This window comes from Notolepis coatsorum (genome assembly GCF_963971535.1).
Source record: "Notolepis coatsorum genome assembly, chromosome: 4".
NCBI lineage: Eukaryota > Metazoa > Chordata > Actinopteri > Aulopiformes > Paralepididae > Notolepis > Notolepis coatsorum.
In genome coordinates this window covers 178097120-178118127 of record NC_140168.1, presented here as the reverse complement: position 1 = coordinate 178118127, position 21008 = coordinate 178097120, and the positions used below count along the sequence as shown (strand labels likewise).

At 43.5% G+C, this 21008-nt stretch overlaps 1 protein-coding gene across 1 annotated transcript in view; it reads left to right on the top strand.

Annotated features, from left to right (window-relative positions):
• Nucleotides 1–21008, top strand: part of adisspb (adipose secreted signaling protein b) — a 117967-nt gene that overhangs the window by 54411 nt on the left and 42548 nt on the right. Inside the window, exon 4 of the mRNA XM_084312689.1 lies at nt 726–868. Coding sequence (XP_084168815.1) covers nt 726–868 — 143 coding nt within the window. The remainder of the gene's footprint in view (nt 1–725; nt 869–21008) is intronic.

Below are 21008 nucleotides of genomic sequence, written 5' to 3'. Positions count from 1 at the left end.
ATTCTAGAATACACAAACACGTTGTCATTTTTCTGCCTATGAATCGTTTTCAAATAAGCGCTAGATTATCGATAGTATATGTGTACTTATGCACGCTATAGAGGCGGGCTGAAAAATCGATTCTCTCATTTCCTGATCGCGCACACACGGACACACACGCATAGGGCAAACGCTTATATCTCTGTGAAAATAGCTCTGATTACCCCAAGACTGGTAAAATTAATTCCTTACCTGAGATCAGATGTTATCCAAAAAGATTATTCCAATTCCTGATCGCCATTCCAAATATCGATCACGCTTATTGATTACAGTGTTGGGTACTGTAAATACATAATCCACGCGTTTTCTGGGGCCGGCGAGCACAATGGATTCTTCAGTTGGCTTGAGGGAAAAGTAAAATGAGGAAACTGGCCACCCCCCCTTCGTCAGTGTAAAGTAATGGGGTGCAGTTACACAGGGAGAGACGATAGGGGGCGGTATCTTCCCAATTGAGCTCAGAGAGAGTCTGCAACACTAGCGTGAGGCTCGATTGATGAAATATGAATTCAAATCGCCATAAAAATTTAAACGACAAACAAACGCTATATAGCGTCGGGGGCACTCAAAGGTCGGCATGAACTAACGACAAAACGCGTCCGTGGCATTCAATGTGTTAAGGGCAGAGTCAAACCTTATCAGACATCCATCCGTGTGATTTGACAACAGTCCTGCTCTCTTCCCTCAAGGTTCCGCGGGGAAGTCCGGTGGTGTGCGTTTCTCCCAAGAGCCCGCCGGCGCTGCCGCCCCCTCCCACGTGCACTTTGACGAGAAGCTGCACGACTCCGTCGTCATGGTGATACCAGAGGCAGACGGCAACTTCATGGTCAAGGTGTGTGTGTTTTTTAAGTTTACGATTGTCCATCTGAAACGGATCTCTTTCTCTTTCTCTCTCTCTCTCTCTCTCTCTCTCTCTGGCCTCGGCTTTCATCAGTATGATCTTCACCGGACAAATAAATCTGGCCTACTGTAAAGGATGGATGGCAGCCAGGATTTAGTTGTAGGATCGAACGGATAATGGATGAGATAATCCACTCCACCCTACCCGTTTCTGTCTATACGCCCGCTGTGGTACAATCACTGCACAAACAAGACCTTCCAACCGGAGAGCCTGGTGCTTATATCGCCTTATAGGCCTCATCATTATTAACTGAAGGTAATCAAGTTCTCTCCTTGCGTGCCCTCTGCGCTTTGTAAACAGTCACCGAGGCGATCACGCCCAAATCAACCGACGTGATCCCATGTGGCCGCGGCGACGGGGGACTGAGGCCGCGGAGCCGCTCGGATGCCGTCGATGAAGAGATTAGGACCGCAGCGTGTTTGCTGAGCTCGGGGCTATCAATCGGCACGGTTGGAGATTACCTGTACGGTAGCCTCATCGGAACGTCCCCCCCCCCCGTCTCTGCATCTTCCACAGACTACTTTAACCGTTCGCAAGGTTAACCGTCTATAGTGTGGTAGTGAAAGGGCTAACCTTCTGTAGTGTGGTTGTGAAAGGGTTAACCATTTGTCATGTGGCAGTGAAAGGGTTAACCTTCTGTAGTGTGGTAGTGAAAGGGTTAACCTTTCATAGTGTGGTTGTGAAAGGGTTAACCCTTTGTCGTGTGGCAGTGAAATATTGTCACAGTGAAAGGGTTAACCCTTTGGTAGTGTGGTAGTGAAAGGGTTAACCTTCTGTAGTGTGGTAGTGAAAGGTTTAACCTTCCGTAGTGTGGTTGTGAAAGGGTTAAACCCCTGGTCGTGTGGCAGTGAAAGGGTTAACTCATTGGGCGCCAATAACAGGTATACTCATGTTTCGCCACCAAGCGTTGAGTGCCAATAACGAGTATACTACCTAACGTTATATGTATTGATCCTGTTCTGATTCAAGACACTTTTGGACTCGAAATGGAGTACCTCTAAACCAAAGGTCTATTTTCCGTGTACTTTACCGAAACTCCATCATAAAACATGTGTTTATACTGTATGATCGCAACGTCGGATAAACGACCCCCCCCCCCGGCTTTGTGAAGAAACAAGGTCATGTGTTTACCTTTGACCTGGAAATAATATGGGTTTCAAGCGAGCAGCCGCGAGATTTGCGCATACGCTGCACAAAACACACTTTATCTCACAATCTAGAAAACCAGCCTGGATTATTTTGAAACGGGGCAATGTTTATCTTGGGATTGTGAACGAATGAGGGTATGTAGAAATGAACGCTTTTTTATATGTTGGACTATTAATGAGCCATACTATTGTCTCCATAGCTATAATATAGAATATACAATAGCTCCGCAAAGATCGTGAAATATCGTGAAAATGGTCAAAAAAATCTGCCGCCAGGCAGTACAGATGGGGAAAGGGCATGGCGCTCAATGAGTTAACCTTCTGTATTGTTGCGGTGAAAGGGTTAACCCTTTGGTAGTGTGGTAGTGAAAGAGTTAACCCTGCAGAGTCTTGTGCCGAGGTCGGACTACAATGCAGATTTTGACACGATCTTGTCACGGTAGACACATTTCCGGCGTCGTGCCCAATTGCCCAACAATGAACGATGCTGATTAGGCCTCTCACCACCAGGGGGCTCTCTCTGTATTTCTCAGTATACCAGAGTAGTGTCTGTGTAGATGTTCCCGCACCGGTTGTGATGTGTTTATTAGCCAGATAGATCAAATATATACAAGGTAGTTAGAGAAAATGGCTGAGGCTCTCGCCCAGGTGATCAGCTGAAATCGCTCAGGTAGAGAAGACTGAATTTTGTGAGGAGGGGGACTTTATAGTGTGAAAGGGGAGGGGGGCCCCATTTGATAGGTCAAATGAGTGGGGGGGGGGGGAACACAGGATCGGGAACAAAGGAGAGGGGAGGGGGGTGTTATATGATAGTTAGGGGTCCCTCACAATATATTATTCCACACTACCCCTCGGCAATATCATACGCAAATTTGGCATAAACTTTCATTTTTACGCTGATGACACCCAATTATATATACCTATTAAGCCAAATGATTCCTACCAATTACAAAATCTTGAGGCTTGCCTGCTTGCCGTCAAAAAGTGGATGTCGCAAAACGTTCTACTCCTTAATGCAGATAAAACTGAGATGTTAATTGTTGGCCCCCCAAACCACAGAGGCCTGTTTCAGGACATCTCCCTCAACTTTCATACTTGTCATGTATCCCAGAGCTCCACCATAAAAAAACTCAGTAATTTTTTATTTCTCCCTCTCATTTAATGCAAATATAAAAAAAATCACCAAAATTGCCTTCTTCCATCTTCGTAATATCGCAAAATTCGCCCTATTTTAACTCTGGCTGATGCTGAAACCCTAATTCATGCTTTTGTCTCATCACGTCTAGACTACTGTAATGCACTTTTTTCAGGCCTACCTAATTCAAGCATCAAAAATCTTCAACTCGTGCAAAATGCGGCTGCACGGATACTAACTAAAACTAGAACATTTGATCACATCACACCAGTTTTGTCCGCCCTACACTGGCTTCCTATTCAAGCCCGATCTGACTTTAAAGGGCTACTCCTCACCTACAAAATTTTAAATGGTTTCTGTCTGGCCTGCAGTGCTGAACCTTCTGAGTGACTTCTCCTGCCCCAACGGGGCATACGGCCCTGAGCTATTGTCTTGTATCTCATCCTGTATCCATACGCTTGCACTCTATTTCACAATTTTCTTATATACTATGATTCTACTGTCACCATGTATGCATATGCTCACTACATGTATTTATTGCTCCATCTCCGCCCACTACAAACATGGGAACTCTCTAACCCCCTCCTATTGCTAGGTTTTAGTAAGTTTTTTCCTTGCCTTGCGTGGGGTATGTCTGGGAGTGTTGCATTTATTTAAAAAATGTTGGACCTTATGGTGTTCTTGTTTTGTTCTTAACTTATTGTGATGTTTCTTCTTGACTTGTTTAAAGAAGACGTGTACATGGGGACATTAACGTGTGTTGTCGGGCCTTACAAATAAATTTGATTTGATTTGTATAGCACTTTTCTTTTTTTTAAACTTACATTTTTATTAAACATTTATAGACAAACATTTTTATTAAACATTTATAGACAAACAACACAACATATACAATAACTTCAACAACACTATTAAACAGACATAAATAATAAAGAAAAAATTTAATACCCAAAAGACTAAAAATTAAAAATACTGACTTAAGCAAATAAAAAACATAAAACAATTGTCATATCTTAAACAAAAATAAAATTAGAAAACATTAAGTGTGTGACATGGGTTCAGAGACCCTCTTTGAACCTCTTTCCTCCTTTACCCTTCGCCCTCTTGTGTTGGATTTGGTCCCTCCTCTGTGATGTCGTTTTCGTTCCCCTTGTAATCCTCCCACTTTCCCCATCTTTCTCCAAATTTCTCTTCCTGTAACCTCAGCATGTGTGTTATCCTCTCCATATCCTGTATCTCTTCCACTATTCCTACCCATTGTGCTATTGTCGGTGGGTCTTCTTTGTACCACAGTCTTGTTATTGCTTTTCTGGCCGCTATCAACATTATCTTTATTAAATATTTGTCCCCCCCTTGTATTCCCTCGTGTGTCAGGTCCCCTAAGTAAAGCACCAGTCCCGTTTGTGGTAACCCGTATCCTAATATTCTGATCATTGCCTCCCCTATCTCCTCCCAATACCCCTTCAGCTTCTGACATCCCCAGAATATGTGCGTGTGATTTGCCCCCTCCTTCCCACACATCCTCCAGCATGCTCTTTGTGTTGGTGCATATTTTCCCTTCAGCTCTGGGGTTATAAAGAATCTGATTATGTTTTTCCATCCAAACTCTTTCCATATCCTCGATCCTGTTGTCGAATGTTGCACCTCGCATATGTTCCCCCATTCCTTCCCTGTTATTTCTATCTCTAGCTCTCTCTCCCATTTCTCCCTTATGTAATCGGTCGTGTGTCCCTTGCTGTTCATTATAGCCCGGTATATTGCTGATATTACTCTTCCTTGCCCCCCTTCGTATGCCCATACCCATACTATCATCTTTATTATTCCATTCTGTTCTTCGTCTTTGGCCCCCCTTATTTCTTTGTTGTAGTAGTCTCTAGCCTGTAGATATCTGAAGTGGTCCCTGTTTTCTAGTCCAAATTTCTCCTTTAATTTTTGTAGTGTCTGCATTTCCCCCTTCTCTATCATTTTGCATATCGCTGTTGCCCCCCCCCCCCCCTCTCCCACCTTCTGAATCCATGGTCTAACATCCCTGGTTTGAATCTCTTGTCATGTGCTACCCATCTCAGAACCCCTGACTGCTTCTCCAATATGTGTGTTTTTACTACTCTGTTCCATATGGTCAAGGTGCATTTGGTGATTGGATCTAATAGTCCCTCTTTTTCTTTAAATAGTTCCCTATCTCCCACCAGAGCTTGTACCTTGTATCCCTCCCCTTCATTTTCAATGTCTTTCCATCTTGCCTCATATCTGTCGTTACACCAGCACGTCACTGCTCTCAGTTGTGCTGCATAGTAATAATCTTGTAGGCTGGGTACTGCCATCCCTCCCTCCTTCCTTTGGTAGTTGTAGTGTTTTATATCTGACCCGTGGTCTTCTCCCCGCCCATATGAACCTCGATATCAGTCTGTCCCACTCCCTGAATTGATTCTGTGGTATTTGTATCAGTAGTGACTGGAATAGGTACAGTAACCTTGATAGTATGTTCATTTTAATGACCTCTATTCTTGAATTGAAGTCCAAGGGCATTACTGTCCATCTCTCTAAGTCTCTCTTGATGTTCTGATTTATCTGTGTATAGTTCGCCTCAAACAGTTTCCTCACCCCTCTCGTGATGTTCACCCCTAAGTATTTAATCTTGTCCATGTCCCATCTTATCCCGTACTGTTCCCTAATTTCCGTCGTTGGGGTATAGTTCCATGCTAAGGTCTGTGTCTTTGTCACGTTTAGTTTGTATCCTGAGTAGTGGCCATATTCCTTCAGTAGATCCATCAGTGCCGGGAAGCTCTTGTCTGGTTGCCTCATGTATACTATCACGTCGTCCGCAAATAGGCCTAGTTTATATTCCGTTCCCTTTATCCTTACTCCCTTAATGTCCTCGGTCTGTCTGATCAGTTGTGCCAGTGGTTCTATGAAAACGGCGAAGAGCATTGGTGAAAGACAACATCCCTGTCTGGTAGCCCTCTCTAATCTGATTCTATCCGTCAGGCTGCCATTCACCTTAACCCTCGCTGTCGGTTCTTGATATAGCGCCTTGATCATCTTCATCGCCCTCCCGTTCAGTCCGAACCTCATCAATGTTTTATATAAAAATGTCCAGCTCACACTGTCGAATGCTTTTTCGGCATCTAGGCTAATCAGTACCGCGCTACCACCTTGTTTTTGTATCTCCTCTACTATGTGTAATGTCTTTCTCACGTTGTCCTGTGTCTGTCTCCCTTTAATAAATCCAGTTTGATCTTCATCTATAATGTCTGGCATAAACGTCTCAAATCTCTTTGATATTATCGATGTATACATCTTGTAATCCATGTTGAGTATGGACACAGGTCTGAAACTACTACATAATTCCCTATCCTTCCCTTCCTTCGGTATCGTGGTGATTATGGCTTCCGTCCACGAGGGGGGGCATTTTTCCCTCTTCCATCGTGTGTCTGAACGCCGCTGGGTGCTAATTCCGTTCTAAATGTCTTGTAGAATTCCGATGGGAATCCGTCGCTCCCCGGAGACTTGTTGTTTTTAGCTCTACTAATTGCCTCTTCCAGTTCTCGTTCCGTAATTATTTTATTTAATTCTTCATTCTGTTCTTTCCCTATCGATGGTAACTCTAGCTTCTCCAGATATGCTTCTATTTCCTCTTCTCCCGCTGCTTTTGGCTGTGGGTATAGTTTCTCATAGTATTCTCTAAATGTCCTCTCTATTTCAGCTGGGTCTCTCAATATTTCATTAGTCTTTGTATCCCTTATTGTGTGTATCGTGTTCAACTTCTGTTGCGTCCTAATTCTCCTAGCCAACAGTCTGGTCGCTTTTGGTCCCCCTTCATAGTACGTTTGTTTCATGAACCTCGCTTTCTTTTCTATTTCCGTCAATAATTCCCTATTTATCCTGGCCTTTACTTCTTTGATTTCTCCGAGCGTTTCCTGTTCTTTTGATATCTGGTGTCTCCCCTCTAGCTTCTTCAGCTTCCCTATCAGATTGTGATATGTCTCCGTTCTGGCCTTCTTCAGCATTGCTGTCTTCTCCATCAATTTCCCCCTTATCACCACCTTCAGTGTGTCCCATAGAATGTTCGGATCTACTGCCCCGTTGTCATTTTCCTCCTTATACCTGGCTATCTCCTCCTTGATCTGACTCACCACCCCCTTGTTATTTAGTATTCCTACATTTAGTCTCCAGATCGTGTTCCTCCGTCTCCCTTCTAGATCTACTGTCAGATATATGGCACTGTGATCCGATATGTCCGCTACTCCTATTCTGCTCTCCCGTACCCTGTAACTGTCCCCCGTCGTCATCAAAAAGTAGTCTATTCTCGCATATGTCACGTGCGGGTGTGAGTAATGTGTGTATTCCCTGTCCATGGCGTGCATCCCCCTCCAAACATCTGTAATTCCCATTTCCGTCATCTGAATATTCATATATCTACTGATTGGTGCCCGTCCTTTTCTAGTACTCGTGGTGTCTAGGTCGTGATTCAGTACTACATTAAAATCTCCCGCGCATATCAATATCCCTTCTAGTTCCATCACTATCATATAAAAAATGGTCTCATATAAATCCCTCTCACTCTCTGGGGGTGCATAAACATTCACTAACGTAATCATTTGACCCTCCATTTTTCCCTTCACCAGAACAAACCTTCCCTCCTTGTCTCTTACTTCCTTGATCAATTCAAATTTGACTGTTTTTGATTAACGTGATTACTCCTCTCCTCAGGTTCCGTTTAAAGGAACTATAGTATGCATTTTCATATCCAAATCTCTTCAGTTTCTCATGATCCTGTGCTACCAAATGTGTCTCCTGCAGAAAAATCACTTCCATCTCACTTTTTTTATTCTTCAACATCACTTTGCCCCTCTTTATCGTATTATTCATTCCATTAACGTTTAACGACATCATTTTTATACCTTTAACCATTGTCATCTTTCTTCTTCTTTCGTCTGTCAGTCCCCCCCATGTCACATTCATTCCCCCCTCCGGTTGTAGCCTCCGCTCTCTTCACCGAATACATATAATGATTAACATAAATAAAAAACATAAACTTTACATAAAGTGCTCCCAAGGCGTTCGGGGGGTCCCTGTGTCCCCCCCTGTCCCCTGCTGGTGGGTGAGAAGTAATTGCTCTCCTAGTGAGAGGCCTCCTCCTGACGGCTTGGGGGTTTGAAACCTTTACCCCCAACCGCTCGTCATATTTGTCCAGCCTTCTTACTGTTTTTATTGCTGTCGAGCTCCTGGTCAAAAGCGCTCTGTCCTTCATTCTGATCAAAGACCCCCATTTCCTAGATCCCTCTCAATGTGGCTCATATGTTCCAATGTCCCTCCTTCCTCCCAAACCCGTGTGTGGTGTCTTCTGTGTACCCCTTTTTACTTTCTTTTCCTCCCCTCTATTTTCTATGTGATGTCCATTTATCCCCTTAATCCCTTCCAACTGTGTTACTCGCAGTGTGTGTCTATGTATTTGTTTCAATATGTTCTGTGTTCCGTCTATCATACCTAATTATATTTCCATTTATTTCCTCCATCAGCATGTGTATTATGTGTCCATGTATAAGTTATGTTCGTTCCTATATCCTGCCTCTACCTGGGAATGTGTGTTTATGTATATGTTATTTCAGTTTCTATATTTTGTCTCTATTTGGATAGTTTTTTCAATCTCTTGTGCGTGTACTCATCCGTTCGTCTTTCCTCCCGCCTCCTCTCCCCTCCTTCTCCGTCTCTGGCCTCCTCGTCTGTCTCCGCCTTCGGTCTGTCACGTCTCACCTCTGCCTTCTCCTCTCTCCTCCCTCCTCTCCCGGGTTTCGATCTCCTACTCTGGTCCATCTGCATGCTTTCTCCAATCTCTGCTGCAGGCTCGGCGTCTGGCCCTCCTGTCCCCTTCCTTCTCCGTCCTCCGCCATCTGCATCCCATGTCGCCTCATCTCCTCCGCCGCCTCCCGCGCCGTCGCGTACGTCACCGTCCCTTCCTTCCAGTGAATCCTTAGCGAGGTCATGGGTGATTGGAATTTCATTCCGTTTTCTTTCAGAATTCTCTTCAGTCCCGCGTAGGACCTGCGTGTTATTGCTACCGCTGTCGAGTAATCGTGATCAAACGACAGTCTTTTCCCCTCGATTTCTATCTTCTTGGTCCACGCGGTTCTGAGTATCAATTCCTTAATCTCAAATCTCAGAAAGTTAATAATCACCGCCCTCGGAGGTCTGTCCGGTCTCGGTCTCGGAGCCAACGCCCTGTGGGCCCTCTGTATCTCCATTTTTTACAGTCCCATCTCCTCCAGTTGTTCCTTGATAAGCTTTTCCACATATTGGGTCACCGATTCCCCTTCGACTCCTTCTTTCAATCCCCATATTCTGATGTTATTTCTCCGTGACCTCCCCTCCATGTCCGATATCTTTGTCTCCATCTGTTCTTGTTTTTGAATCGCACACGTTAACACCTCGTGTATCTCTGTGTTCCATTCCTCCGTTTGCGCCGTTCTAGTCTGTACCTCTGTTACGTTTCTGTCCTGTTCCGCCATCTTCTCATCCACCCTTTTGAGTTCTGTATTCATTTCACCTCTGAAGTCCTCCTGTTCCTTCCTCAATTCCTCCCGTAACTTCCCAATATCATTTCTTATCGTGTCCGAGTTCAGTTTTATGGTCGCCAATATCCCGGCCTGCATGAGCTCGGCCCATCCTGGCATTCCCTTGTCCGTCTCAGCCGAAACTCCCCCTTCCTCCGCCTGCCTCTTCTCGGTCTCGCCTCGGGGGTTCTGCTCCATCGAACTCTCCTCTTCCTGTGAGTCCTCCATTTCTCTTTCCTTCATAATTGTTTTCTCCTCCTTCCTTCTCGTTTGCATCTTCATTTTTAATCACTTTTCAGGTCTTTATTTCTCCGTTTTTCACTATTTTGACCAGGAGCCTCACCCTTCCGCTCTCATACCGGAAGTCTTGTATAGCACTTTTCATACAAATTGCAGTTCAAGGTGCTTCACAGCAGTAAAAAAGAAAATAAACTGTGGTCAGAGCAGAGGAAGGAATAAAGTAAAACTAAAATAAAAACAATTTATTTAAAAAAAGTGATCGATGCAGAGGAAGACGTGTTTGTGTAATTACTCTCACTGCCAGTTGGTGGAGACAAATGTTCCACACTGTAGCTTTAAGATAAGATGAAGTTTGTCCCCCAGTATAACAACAATACACAGACAGACAGACAGACAGGACAGACAGGACAGGACAGGACGGGCATACAGACAGACACACACCACGCGTAGACTTCCAGCACGGTCTCTTTGCAGCATTATGTCTGTTTTGTTTGTCCTTGTGCGCGTGGGATGGAACAAATGCCCTTTTTTGACCGTGTCTGTCTCTCTGGCGTGGGAGTGGGGGTCTACCAGGCCGGCGTTGTGCTCAATATGCCACGTGTCTGAACCCACAGGGTTGCCCTGGGAACGAGGGGGGGGGGTTACCAATCCTGTCAGCCAGACCAAAGATGATGTGTGTGTGTGTGGGATGGAAGTGGTATGTGTCCTGTAGCTGTCTAGACAATAGCAGAGATTTATGCAGCTTTCACTGCCAGCGGCCGCACTCCCCCCCGCGCACGCGCCATTCTTGCTCTCTCTCCTCAGTTTGACTGTTTCTTATACTTGTTCATGTAACTAAACGCAGCCGAGCGTACCACGGGTATTGCACTACCCCCCCTGCAGGTTCTATACAACAAGAGGTGCAAATCCAGAGCCTGCAGGATAATGAAAGACCCTCACCACCCCAATAACAGCCTGTTTCAGCTGCTGAGGTCAGGCAGACGCCTGCAAATCCCAGCTACTAGGACAGAGCGGCTTAGGCTCAGCTTCTTCCCCCAGGCCATCAGAGCCATGAACAATGTACATTGAGTGCTCAGAACATTGAACTGTCCACACACAAGCACACATGAACACACACACGACACGCACACTGTGCACGCTCACACACGAGCAGCCACTTAACACTTTAGCATGAGCGGGCACACACTCATGTCGCACACACGCACACTTATGGCCAAAGGAAAGGACACTTTAAATTAGAATAACAGGAACAGTGTATTGCACTACCAAAGCTAACTAGCATGTCACACATGCGCTGTAAATAACTATGTACAGATACCGAGATGTCACTCCATGTTACCTGCTATCTGTTACTGCACAATGTTGTTTCTTCTTTTGATTCTATTATATGTACCACTGTATTGCACATCGTTGCGGGCAAGACCACCCGCATTTCATTGTATACCTGTATGCCGTGACAATTAAAACTCTTGACTTGACTTGACTTGACTAAACACGGTCTAATCAGAGAACATGAATAAATTATGTTATAGCCATAAGTCATGTTTTTACGCCTTGCATGAGTAATTTATAGGGATGCTCGATATTGGCTTTTTTACCGATACCGATATTCCGATATTGTCCAACTTTGTTTCCCCCCAAAAAAACGGAATAATTTCAGGTAATTAATAATTTCACTGGATGCATTCAAAAGGCTTTCTAAATGTAAGCATTATCTGTGCAAAATATGATAATTAAAAAAGGAAAAATTAACATTACATATCTCTTGTTGTTGAATTAAACCAACATGCATACTTTTGACAATAAATAAAATAAGAATTGGTTCTTACTTGCTTGCCTGGGTAAATAAAGGTTAAATAAATGTAAAAGAAAAAAAAAAAAAAAAAAAAAATTTTTACCGATATTTTCCGATATCACATTTTACTACCGATATCGGCCGATAATATCGGTCGGCCGATAATATCGGACATCCCTAGTAATTTATTTACGTTTTAGTATCGACAAAGATCCAAAACAAGCCGTGCAGCAGAGAGTCGAACCAACGTGGATTGTGGTCGCGAGTGCTCTCACCACTAGACTTAGCTTCCCACCCACCCTGATACAAACACAGCAATACTATGATGATGGTTTAACAGTTATGGTTAAGATATAAAGTTGGGGTTAGGGTTTGACGGTTATGGTTAGTTTAAGGTAACAGTGTGGTTAGGGTAATGGTTAGTTTAAGATAACAGTGAACCACCTGGTTATGGTTAGTTTAAGGTAACAGTGTGGATAAGATTAGGGTTATGGGGGCGCCCAAGTGATGAACCACGTAACACGCTGCATCGCGGCACGGCCGACCCAGGTTCGATTCCCAGACCCGCCGTTCTTTGCCGAATGTCTTCCCCTGCCCTGTCTCCCATTTCCTCCTCTCCCTCTCTCTCTACCGGACTGCCCGGTAGTAAAAACGCAATAAAAATCTACAAAAACATATATAAAAAAAAAGAAAAGATTATGGTTAGTTTAAGATAACGGTGTGGTTAGGGTTTGGGCGAGGCTATCAGAAAAGTGTCTGGGTAGTCTTGAGGTAAAGGCACTTGCCTCCCATGCGAACATCCTGGGTTCGTTCCCCAGCAGGGGAGCTCTAAACATTTTGTAAAAGTTAAAACCTTTTTAATATGTAATATATGTACTTGTAATATGTACACATTGTACATTTTCGTACATACGTCAATATATTACATATGGCTATAACATAATGTACAATGCATTTTCCTGTGGGCAATTAATACTTTATTTACATATTATTAAGATCGAGCTGTTTAACTAGGGGGTAGAGTGGAGCTGGGCCATTTTAATCGAGTTTCAATTCCAAGATTTTTGTCTTCCTACGATCATGGAAAAAAGATAATCGAGATAAAACAATTATTGTGCCGCATGCCATGTTGCTCTAATTTAGTCTTGTGTTGTAAATGCAGCGCACCCTTCCTTCACAGCGGTGCGCTCCGCCCCTCTGCACGCTGCAGGAGATGCTGTAGCAGTTAGGATGGAGGAAGTGTATCTTCAGTTAGGATGGAGGAAGTGTCTTTTTTTGTATTTTATTTTTTTATAATTTTTTAAACAAACATATAAACAAACATGACAACACACGATAAGATATACAAGCGTTAATTAACAGTGCATATCCAATGAAATCACCATTTAGTTAAATGTCTTATACAGGATATACCCCTAATACCTGTTATCTAGTACCCTACACACATATGCTCTAGCTCAGGGGTGTCAAACTCATTTTCACAGAGGGCCACATCAGCATTATGGTTGCCCTCAAAGGGCCAAAGACCGTATAAATGTTAATGTAATGTAAAATAAATGTAGCTACACATTTACATATTGTTAAACATGGTGTTTCTGTATTTATTACTTATTCAAGTTATACATATTGCATATTCATTTGCATAAATGTAAAAATATATGTTAGCTTATGTTATTTTAACAAATAATTTTAGTTTATCAGAACCCCATATTACTCCACCAATCAATGATCAAACCATTCAAGTAAATAACAAAGAAGAATATCATCAAATACAAGCTATGACATTAAGTTTGTTCAAAACCTTTTTGTCACAGTCAAGAGGGGCAGAACTAACAACTGTGAGCTGCAAAGAACACGTGGGACAGATGTAGCAGATGTTACAAAAACAAATGGCTGCACACAACCTTGCAGAGGCCATACATCCAACTAATGGAAGATAGTTTAATTAACTTTAATTAACAGATTGCAGAATGGGTACAGTACAGTACAGCTCAATACACACAATTGTTAAGGGGATGCAGACCAGAGAAAGACTTTCGACTTGTTTACATCAGGGTCCCCCATTTTCAATTCGTAATGAAATTGCTATTATGTGTCTGCATGAACACACAACTGTAACTGTACTCAAAAATAACAAAATAAGGGTTGTCTCAGTTCACAACTATATTGGTCAAGTTTTGGGTGGGACTTGTTTGCGTCCCTACAGCTTCTTATTCAATTGAGCGAGATGCTCGGTTATGTCACACAGCCAGTTTGCATCTGACAGTTCAGACAATATTTCTTCAACCCTTTGTTACCTATTCCGCCTGGATCTTTTTTGTATTTTGGGCTGTAAAATTGTCAAAGAATGTCTGAGGAGTAAGTGCTTTTGGCTTTTTTCCTTTGTTACCTCAGATGTTCAACATACATGTATGTGTAAGAATGTGTAATAACTAAGGCTGTCAAAGTTAAAGCTTTATTAACGCATTAACCCACAATTATTTTAACACTGCTATTTTTTAACCCAATATTAATGTAATTTTTTTTTTTTTTTTTTTTTTTTTTTTTGCCTGAGCTCTTGGGGGGCCACATCAAATGACGTGGCGGGCCGGATTTGGCCCGCGGGCCGTGAGTTTGACACCTATGCTCTAGCTCGTACCCCCCCCCTCCCGGACCCCCCATTGGATAATCCATCCATTATAACTTGTTCCTACCAGACACTACCTTTATATGCTAGCTTTTATTCTCTCCACCACTTCTAGCCACATTGTCATTTTGGATTAATTGAGACCCAAAATTCTTGCTGTAGATATTTCTTGATAAATCACATCGAGATATGTAAGAATCCAGACCTTCCGGCACATTTTTTTTCCGGTTGAAACCATCGTGATGCTATCAGCTTTTTAGCCACTGTGATACCAGATAAAACCAATCTCTTTAGCTGTGGATGTACTGCACACTCAAAGACATCATTCAGCAGTAATACAGAGGGGTGTACAGGTATATTCAGAGTTAAGAGATTTAATAATTGCTGGGTCACTTCTTTCCAGAATATCTTAACTGGTGGGCAGTCCCAGTACATGTGCATAAATGTCCCCTCGTCCCCATTTGTACATAAGGAGCATTTGGGGTCTTGTTTAAGACCCATTTTGTTCAGTCTTATAGGAGTTAAGTATGTCCTGTGAATATAGTTAAGATTGATTTGTTGATGGTCCGGGTTCCTTGATGCAAGTCGAACATTTGCCCCGGCTTCTTGCCAGTCAAAATCTATCTCCAGGTCTTGTATATCCCTCCTCCAGACTGAGTCTAGATGGAGGGTTTCATATGAGGATGTTAGTAATTGATGATAAAAATCTGAAACAAAACCTCTCGATGTCTCTCTTTCATAGAAGAATTTGTGGTATCTGTGGTGTACAATTGGTATCCTTAATGGAACACCATGAGCCTTCAAACATGCCAATAACTGTGCATAAAAATAATATGTGGACTTGGTGAGATTAATCTTTTTGCGTATTTCATCATAACTACAAAAACCCCGTTTGTTGAAAACATCTCCTAATGAGTGTATGCCTTGCTTTTCCCATCTAGGGAATCCTATAGGTTGTTTTCCAATCAAGAGTGCATTGTTATTGAATAAGTGAGTATGATTATGCCATTTCTGTGGGATAGAATATTTTTTTTGTGTTTCACGCCATATCCGGATCGCATGAGTAATTATGGGTTCGCATTGCTTAATTGATAATTTGGTGTATACTATGTCCTCCTTCAGAGGAAGTGTCTTCAGTTAGGATGGAGGACGTGTCCCTTCAGTTAGGATGGAGGACGTGTCCCTTCAGTTAGGATGGAGGAAGTGTCCCTTCAGTTAGGATGGAGGAAGTGTCTTCAGTTAGGATGGAGGACGTGTCTCTTCAGTTAGGATGGAGGACGTGTCTCTTCAGTTAGGGTGGGGGGGCCGCATTAGGGCTGTACGCTAAGCTTTTTCACTAGGGGCACACTTGCCCCTAAATTAGAAATTTAGGGGCAAAAAATATGTTTTAGGGGCACATTTTTTAATAACTATTTTACCATTATAGTGCAAAAAAATATGTTCCTCCTGCCTCATTACTGTGGTCATTTTATTTAACATTTAAGTGCTTTTGTTGTCAGGTTTGTATCTTTTATAATGAACCAACTAGGGCTGGGCGATATGGCCTAAATATGATATCACGATATTTTCTGACCTTTCGGCGATACACGATACACATCACGATGTTTTTCTTTTTTACCCCAAACAATTCATTATGAGGCTTACCAAGACAGTATGAGTTTGCAAGCTAACATTAAAGACAAAATAAAATACCCATGCATTTAGCATTTTTATATTATATATTAGATTTAGATTATTGGATCATTAGATTATATATTGCATATATTTAGCAATGAGATATTATATGATTTAGATATGAAATATGATGAATTGAAAATGGGGGACCCTGATGTAAACAAGACAAAAGTCTTTCTCTGGTCTGCATCCCCTTAACAATTGTATGTATTGAGCTGTACTGTACCCATTCTGCAATATGTTAATAAAGTTTTAAATCAATCAATCAATAGCATTTTAGCATTTTTATGAAACTACTGTATATTTGTATGTCTCTAAATGTTTTGATGAATTGAAAATGGAGGACCCTTATGTAAAAAAGCCGAAAGTCTTTCTCTGGTCTTCATCCTCCTGTACTGTATTGTACCCATTATGCAATCTGTTAATAAAGTTCTCATTCATTCATTCTGACGGAAAACAGAATCATTTTGATTGACAGTAGAGTCTGCCAATTACGTCACAACGCTTGCACCCGCCCTGCTGTTCTTAGCACCAATCGGCAAGCGCATTAGTTTTTGACTTCCTGAATGCCCTGTGTGTTGACAACAACAAAGCTACTAACATTAGCTCCCCGCGGCCCACGAGTAGGAGACCAGTGCTCTGCAGGATGACTAAATGAGGCATAATGATTTTACCTCAACGAATGTTATAATAAAAGCCTTTCCATACATCTGTCTGATTGAAAACTTTATTAACAGACCGCGGAATGGGCATATCTCAGCACGGGCTGAGATATGAACGAGTAACGTGTGGACCAGATTGACGCGACACAAGGTTTACACAACAGCCCCCACCCCTTGTTTTATTGTATTTGTACCTGTACTACCTGCTGTCAGCTGTTTATCTCTCTCTGTGAGCTTGATTAGCTCACGTTAGCTAGCGTTAGCTCCGCGGCTAACCCTGAACTAAATCAATGACTAGGTTCTAAAGCATTTCGAGTAGTTTTCACTGCACATAGAAGCAGCCAAACAGTGGGAGAATTTCGGGAGCATATGGCCAAAACCCAGTTAGGAACCATCGATTCCCATCCCTACTACTAACTTTACTTTTCTTCATAGCTAAATCAGACAGTCAGCCAGTCTATCAGAGTGAGTGCTCAGTTGATTTTCCCCGCTGATCATACCTGAGTGCTCAGCGTCATCACACGCCTTGGATCATTTAGGAGTGAAATGCGAATGCAAGGCTTGAAATCCCTACTCGCAAGCCCGCCCCCAAATATTATTTACCAATCGCAACGGCCAATTAAAGGGGCAATTTGCGACGAGATCATCGCAGCGTACAGCCCTGCGCATGCCACTCTTATCTCCAAGAGGGCCTTCGACTCCAGCATCTCTCAGTTTGACCTTGGAGTCGTCCAGGAATTTGTTTTGGCTGACTGACTGGCAACATTTCCCCAGTCACGTCGATTTAAATTTGATTTTGAGTAGAGTGAATTATAACTCTATTGGTTTGAGTGGAGTGAGTTTTAACAACTCCGTCCAAATGACTGAATGCATTAGTCCAAGTGTCCAAGTGTCTTAATCAGTTCATTTTGGTAGGTCCTGTGCGCGGTAAACAGATCCAAAATCTTCTTATTGCAATCCCAAAAGCTTAGATAATCCAAATGTCCACGACTTCAAGTTGGTAGCCCGATTGAAATGTCGCAGAGGCAGAGAGGGTTAGCCTTATTCTGCTTCCTTGACGAAAATATGCAATCCACTGATTAGATCCATTTCGAGTTGATTTGAGTATAGTCCAACAACCGGCACAAAGCACAGAGCACAGCAGCGTCAGGCTTCATGGAGGCAGTAGAGGCGGCGGTAGGAACGGCCTTGAGGGGCCTGGGGAGAGGAGAGAAATGCGACTGTCTCTGGGAAGGCTGGGAACATATTGGGAAGGAGGAAGTGTCTTCAGTTAGGATGGAGGAAGTGTCTTCAGTTAGGATGGAGGAAGTGTCTTCAGTTAGGATGGAGGAAGTGTCTTCAGTTAGGATGGAGGAAGTGTCCCTTCAGTTAGGATGGAGGAAGTGTCCCTTCAGTTAGGATGGAGGAAGTGTCTTCAGTTAGGATGGAGGAAGTGTCTCTTCAGTTAGGATGGAGGAAGTGTCTTCAGTTAGGATGGAGGAAGTGTCTCTTCAGTTAGGATGGAGGAAGTGTCCCTTCAGTTAGGATGGAGGAAGTGTCCCTTCAGTTAGGATGGAGGAAGTGTCTCTTCAGTTAGGATGGAGGAAGTGTCTTCAGTTAGGATGGAGGAAGTGTCTTCAGTTAGGATGGAGGAAGTGTCCCTTCAGTTAGGATGGAGGAAGTGTGTCTTCAGTTAGGATGGAGGAAGTGTCTTCAGTTAGGATGGAGGAAGTGTCTTCAGTTAGGATGGAGGAAGTGTCTCTTCAGTTAGGATGGAGGAAGTGTCTTCAGTTAGGATGGAGGAAGTGTCCCTTCAGTTAGGATGGAGGAAGTGTCTCTTCAGTTAGGATGGAGGAAGTGTCCCTTCAGTTAGGATGGAGGAAGTGTCCCTTCAGTTAGGATGGAGGAAGTGTCCCTTCAGTTAGGATGGAGGAAGTGTCTCTTCAGTTAGGATGGAGGAAGTGTCTTCAGTTAGGATGGAGGAAGTGTCCCTTCAGTTAGGATGGAGGAAGTGTCTCTTCAGTTAGGATGGAGGACGTGTCTCTTCAGTTAGGATGGAGGATGTGTCTTCAGTTAGGATGGAGGAAGTGTCTCTTCAGTTAGGATGGAGGACCTGTCCCTTCAGTTAGGATGGAGGAAGTGTCTTCAGTTAGGATGGAGGAAGTGTCTTCAGTTAGGATGGAGGAAGTGTCTCTTCAGTTAGGATGGAGGAAGTGTCTTCAGTTAGGATGGAGGAAGAGTCCCTTCAGTTAGGATGGAGGAAGTGTCTCTTCAGTTAGGATGGAGGAAGTGTCTCTTCAATTAGGATGGAGGATGTGTCTCTTCAGTTAGGATGGAGGATGTGTCTCTTCAGTTAGGATGGAGGATGTGTCTCTTCAGTTAGGATGGAGGAAGTGTCTCTTCAGTTAGGATGGATGACGTGTCTCTTCAGTTAGGATGGAGGAAGTGTCTCTTCAGTTAGGATGGAGGAAGTGTCTCTTCAGTTAGGATGGAGGAAGTGTCTCTTCAGTTAGGATGGAGGAAGTGTCTCTTCAGTTAGGATGGAGGAAGTGTCTTCAGTTAGGATGGAGGAAGTGTCTTCAGTTAGGATGGAGGAAGTGTCTCTTCAGTTAGGATGGAGGAAGTGTCCCTTCAGTTAGGATGGAGGAAGTGTCCCTTCAGTTAGGATGGAGGAAGTGTCCCCTCAGTTAGGATGGAGGACGTGTCTCTTCAGTTAGGATGGAGGAAGTGTCCCTTCAGTTAGGATGGAGGAAGTGTCTCTTCAGTTAGGATGGAGGAAGTGTCTTCAGTTAGGATGGAGGAAGTGTCTCTTCAGTTAGGATGGAGGAAGTGTCTCTTCAGTTATGATGGAGGAAGTGTCTCTTCAGTTAGGATGGAGGAAGTGTCTCTTCAGTTAGGATGGAGGAAGTGTCCCTTCAGTTAGGATGGAGGAAGTGTCTCTTCAGTTAGGATGGAGGAAGTGTCTCTTCAGTTAGGATGGAGAAAGTGTCCCTTCAGTTAGGATGGAGGAAGTGTCCCTTCAGTTAGGATGGAGGAAGTGTCCCTTCAGTTAGGATGGAGGAAGTGTCTCTTCAGTTAGGATGGAGGAAGTGTCTCTTCAGTTAGGATGGAGGAAGTGTCTCTTCAGTTAGGATGGAGGAAGTGTCTCTTCAGTTAGGATGGAGGAAGTGTCTCTTCAGTTAGGATGGAGGAAGTGTCTCTTCAGTTAGGATGGAGGAAGTGTCCCTTCAGTTAGGATGGAGGAAGTGTCCCTTCAGTTAGGATGGAGGATGTGTCTCTTCAGTTAGGATGGAGGATGTGTCTCTTCAGTTAGGATGGAGGAAGTGTCTTCAGTTAGGATGGAGGAAGTGTCTCTTCAGTTAGGATGGAGGATGTGTCTCTTCAGTTAGGATGGAGGAAGTGTCTCTTCAGTTAGGATGGAGGATGTGTCTCTTCAGTTAGGATGGCGGAAGTGTCCCTTCAGTTAGGATGGAGGATGTGTCTCTTCAGTTAGGATGGAGGAAGTGTCCCTTCAGTTAGGATGGAGGATGTGTCTCTTCAGTTAGGATGGAGGAAGTGTCCCTTCAGTTAGGATGGAGGAAGTGTCTCTTCAGTTAGGATGGAGGATGTGTCTCTTCAGTTAGGATGGAGGAAGTGTCTTCAGTTAGGATGGAGGAAGTGTCTCTTCAGTTAGGATGGAGGAAGTGTCTTCAGTTAGGATGGAGGATGTGTCTCTTCAGTTAGGATGGAGGAAGTGTCTTCAGTTAGGATGGAGGAAGTGTCCCTTCAGTTAGGATGGAGGAAGAGTCCCTTCAGTTAGGATGGAGGAAGTGTCTCTTCAGTTAGGATGGAGGAAGTGTCCCTTCAGTTAGGATGGAGGAAGTGTCTTCAGTTAGGATGGAGGAAGTGTCTCTTCAGTTAGGATGGAGGAAGTGTCCCTTCAGTTAGGATGGAGGATGTGTCTCTTCAGTTAGGATGGAGGAAGTGTCTCTTCAGTTAGGATGGAGGATGTGTCTCTTCAGTTAGGATGGAGGAAGTGTCCCTTCAGTTAGGATGGAGGAAGTGTCTCTTCAGTTAGGATGGAGGAAGTGTCCCTTCAGTTAGGATGGAGGAAGTGTCCCTTCAGTTAGGATGGAGGAAGTGTATCTTCAGTTAGGATGGAGGATGTGTCTCTTCAGTTATGATGGAGGAAGTGTCCCTTCAGTTAGGATGGAGGAAGTGTCCCTTCAGTTAGGATGGAGGAAGTGTCTCTTCAGTTAGGATGGAGGAAGTGTCCCTTCAG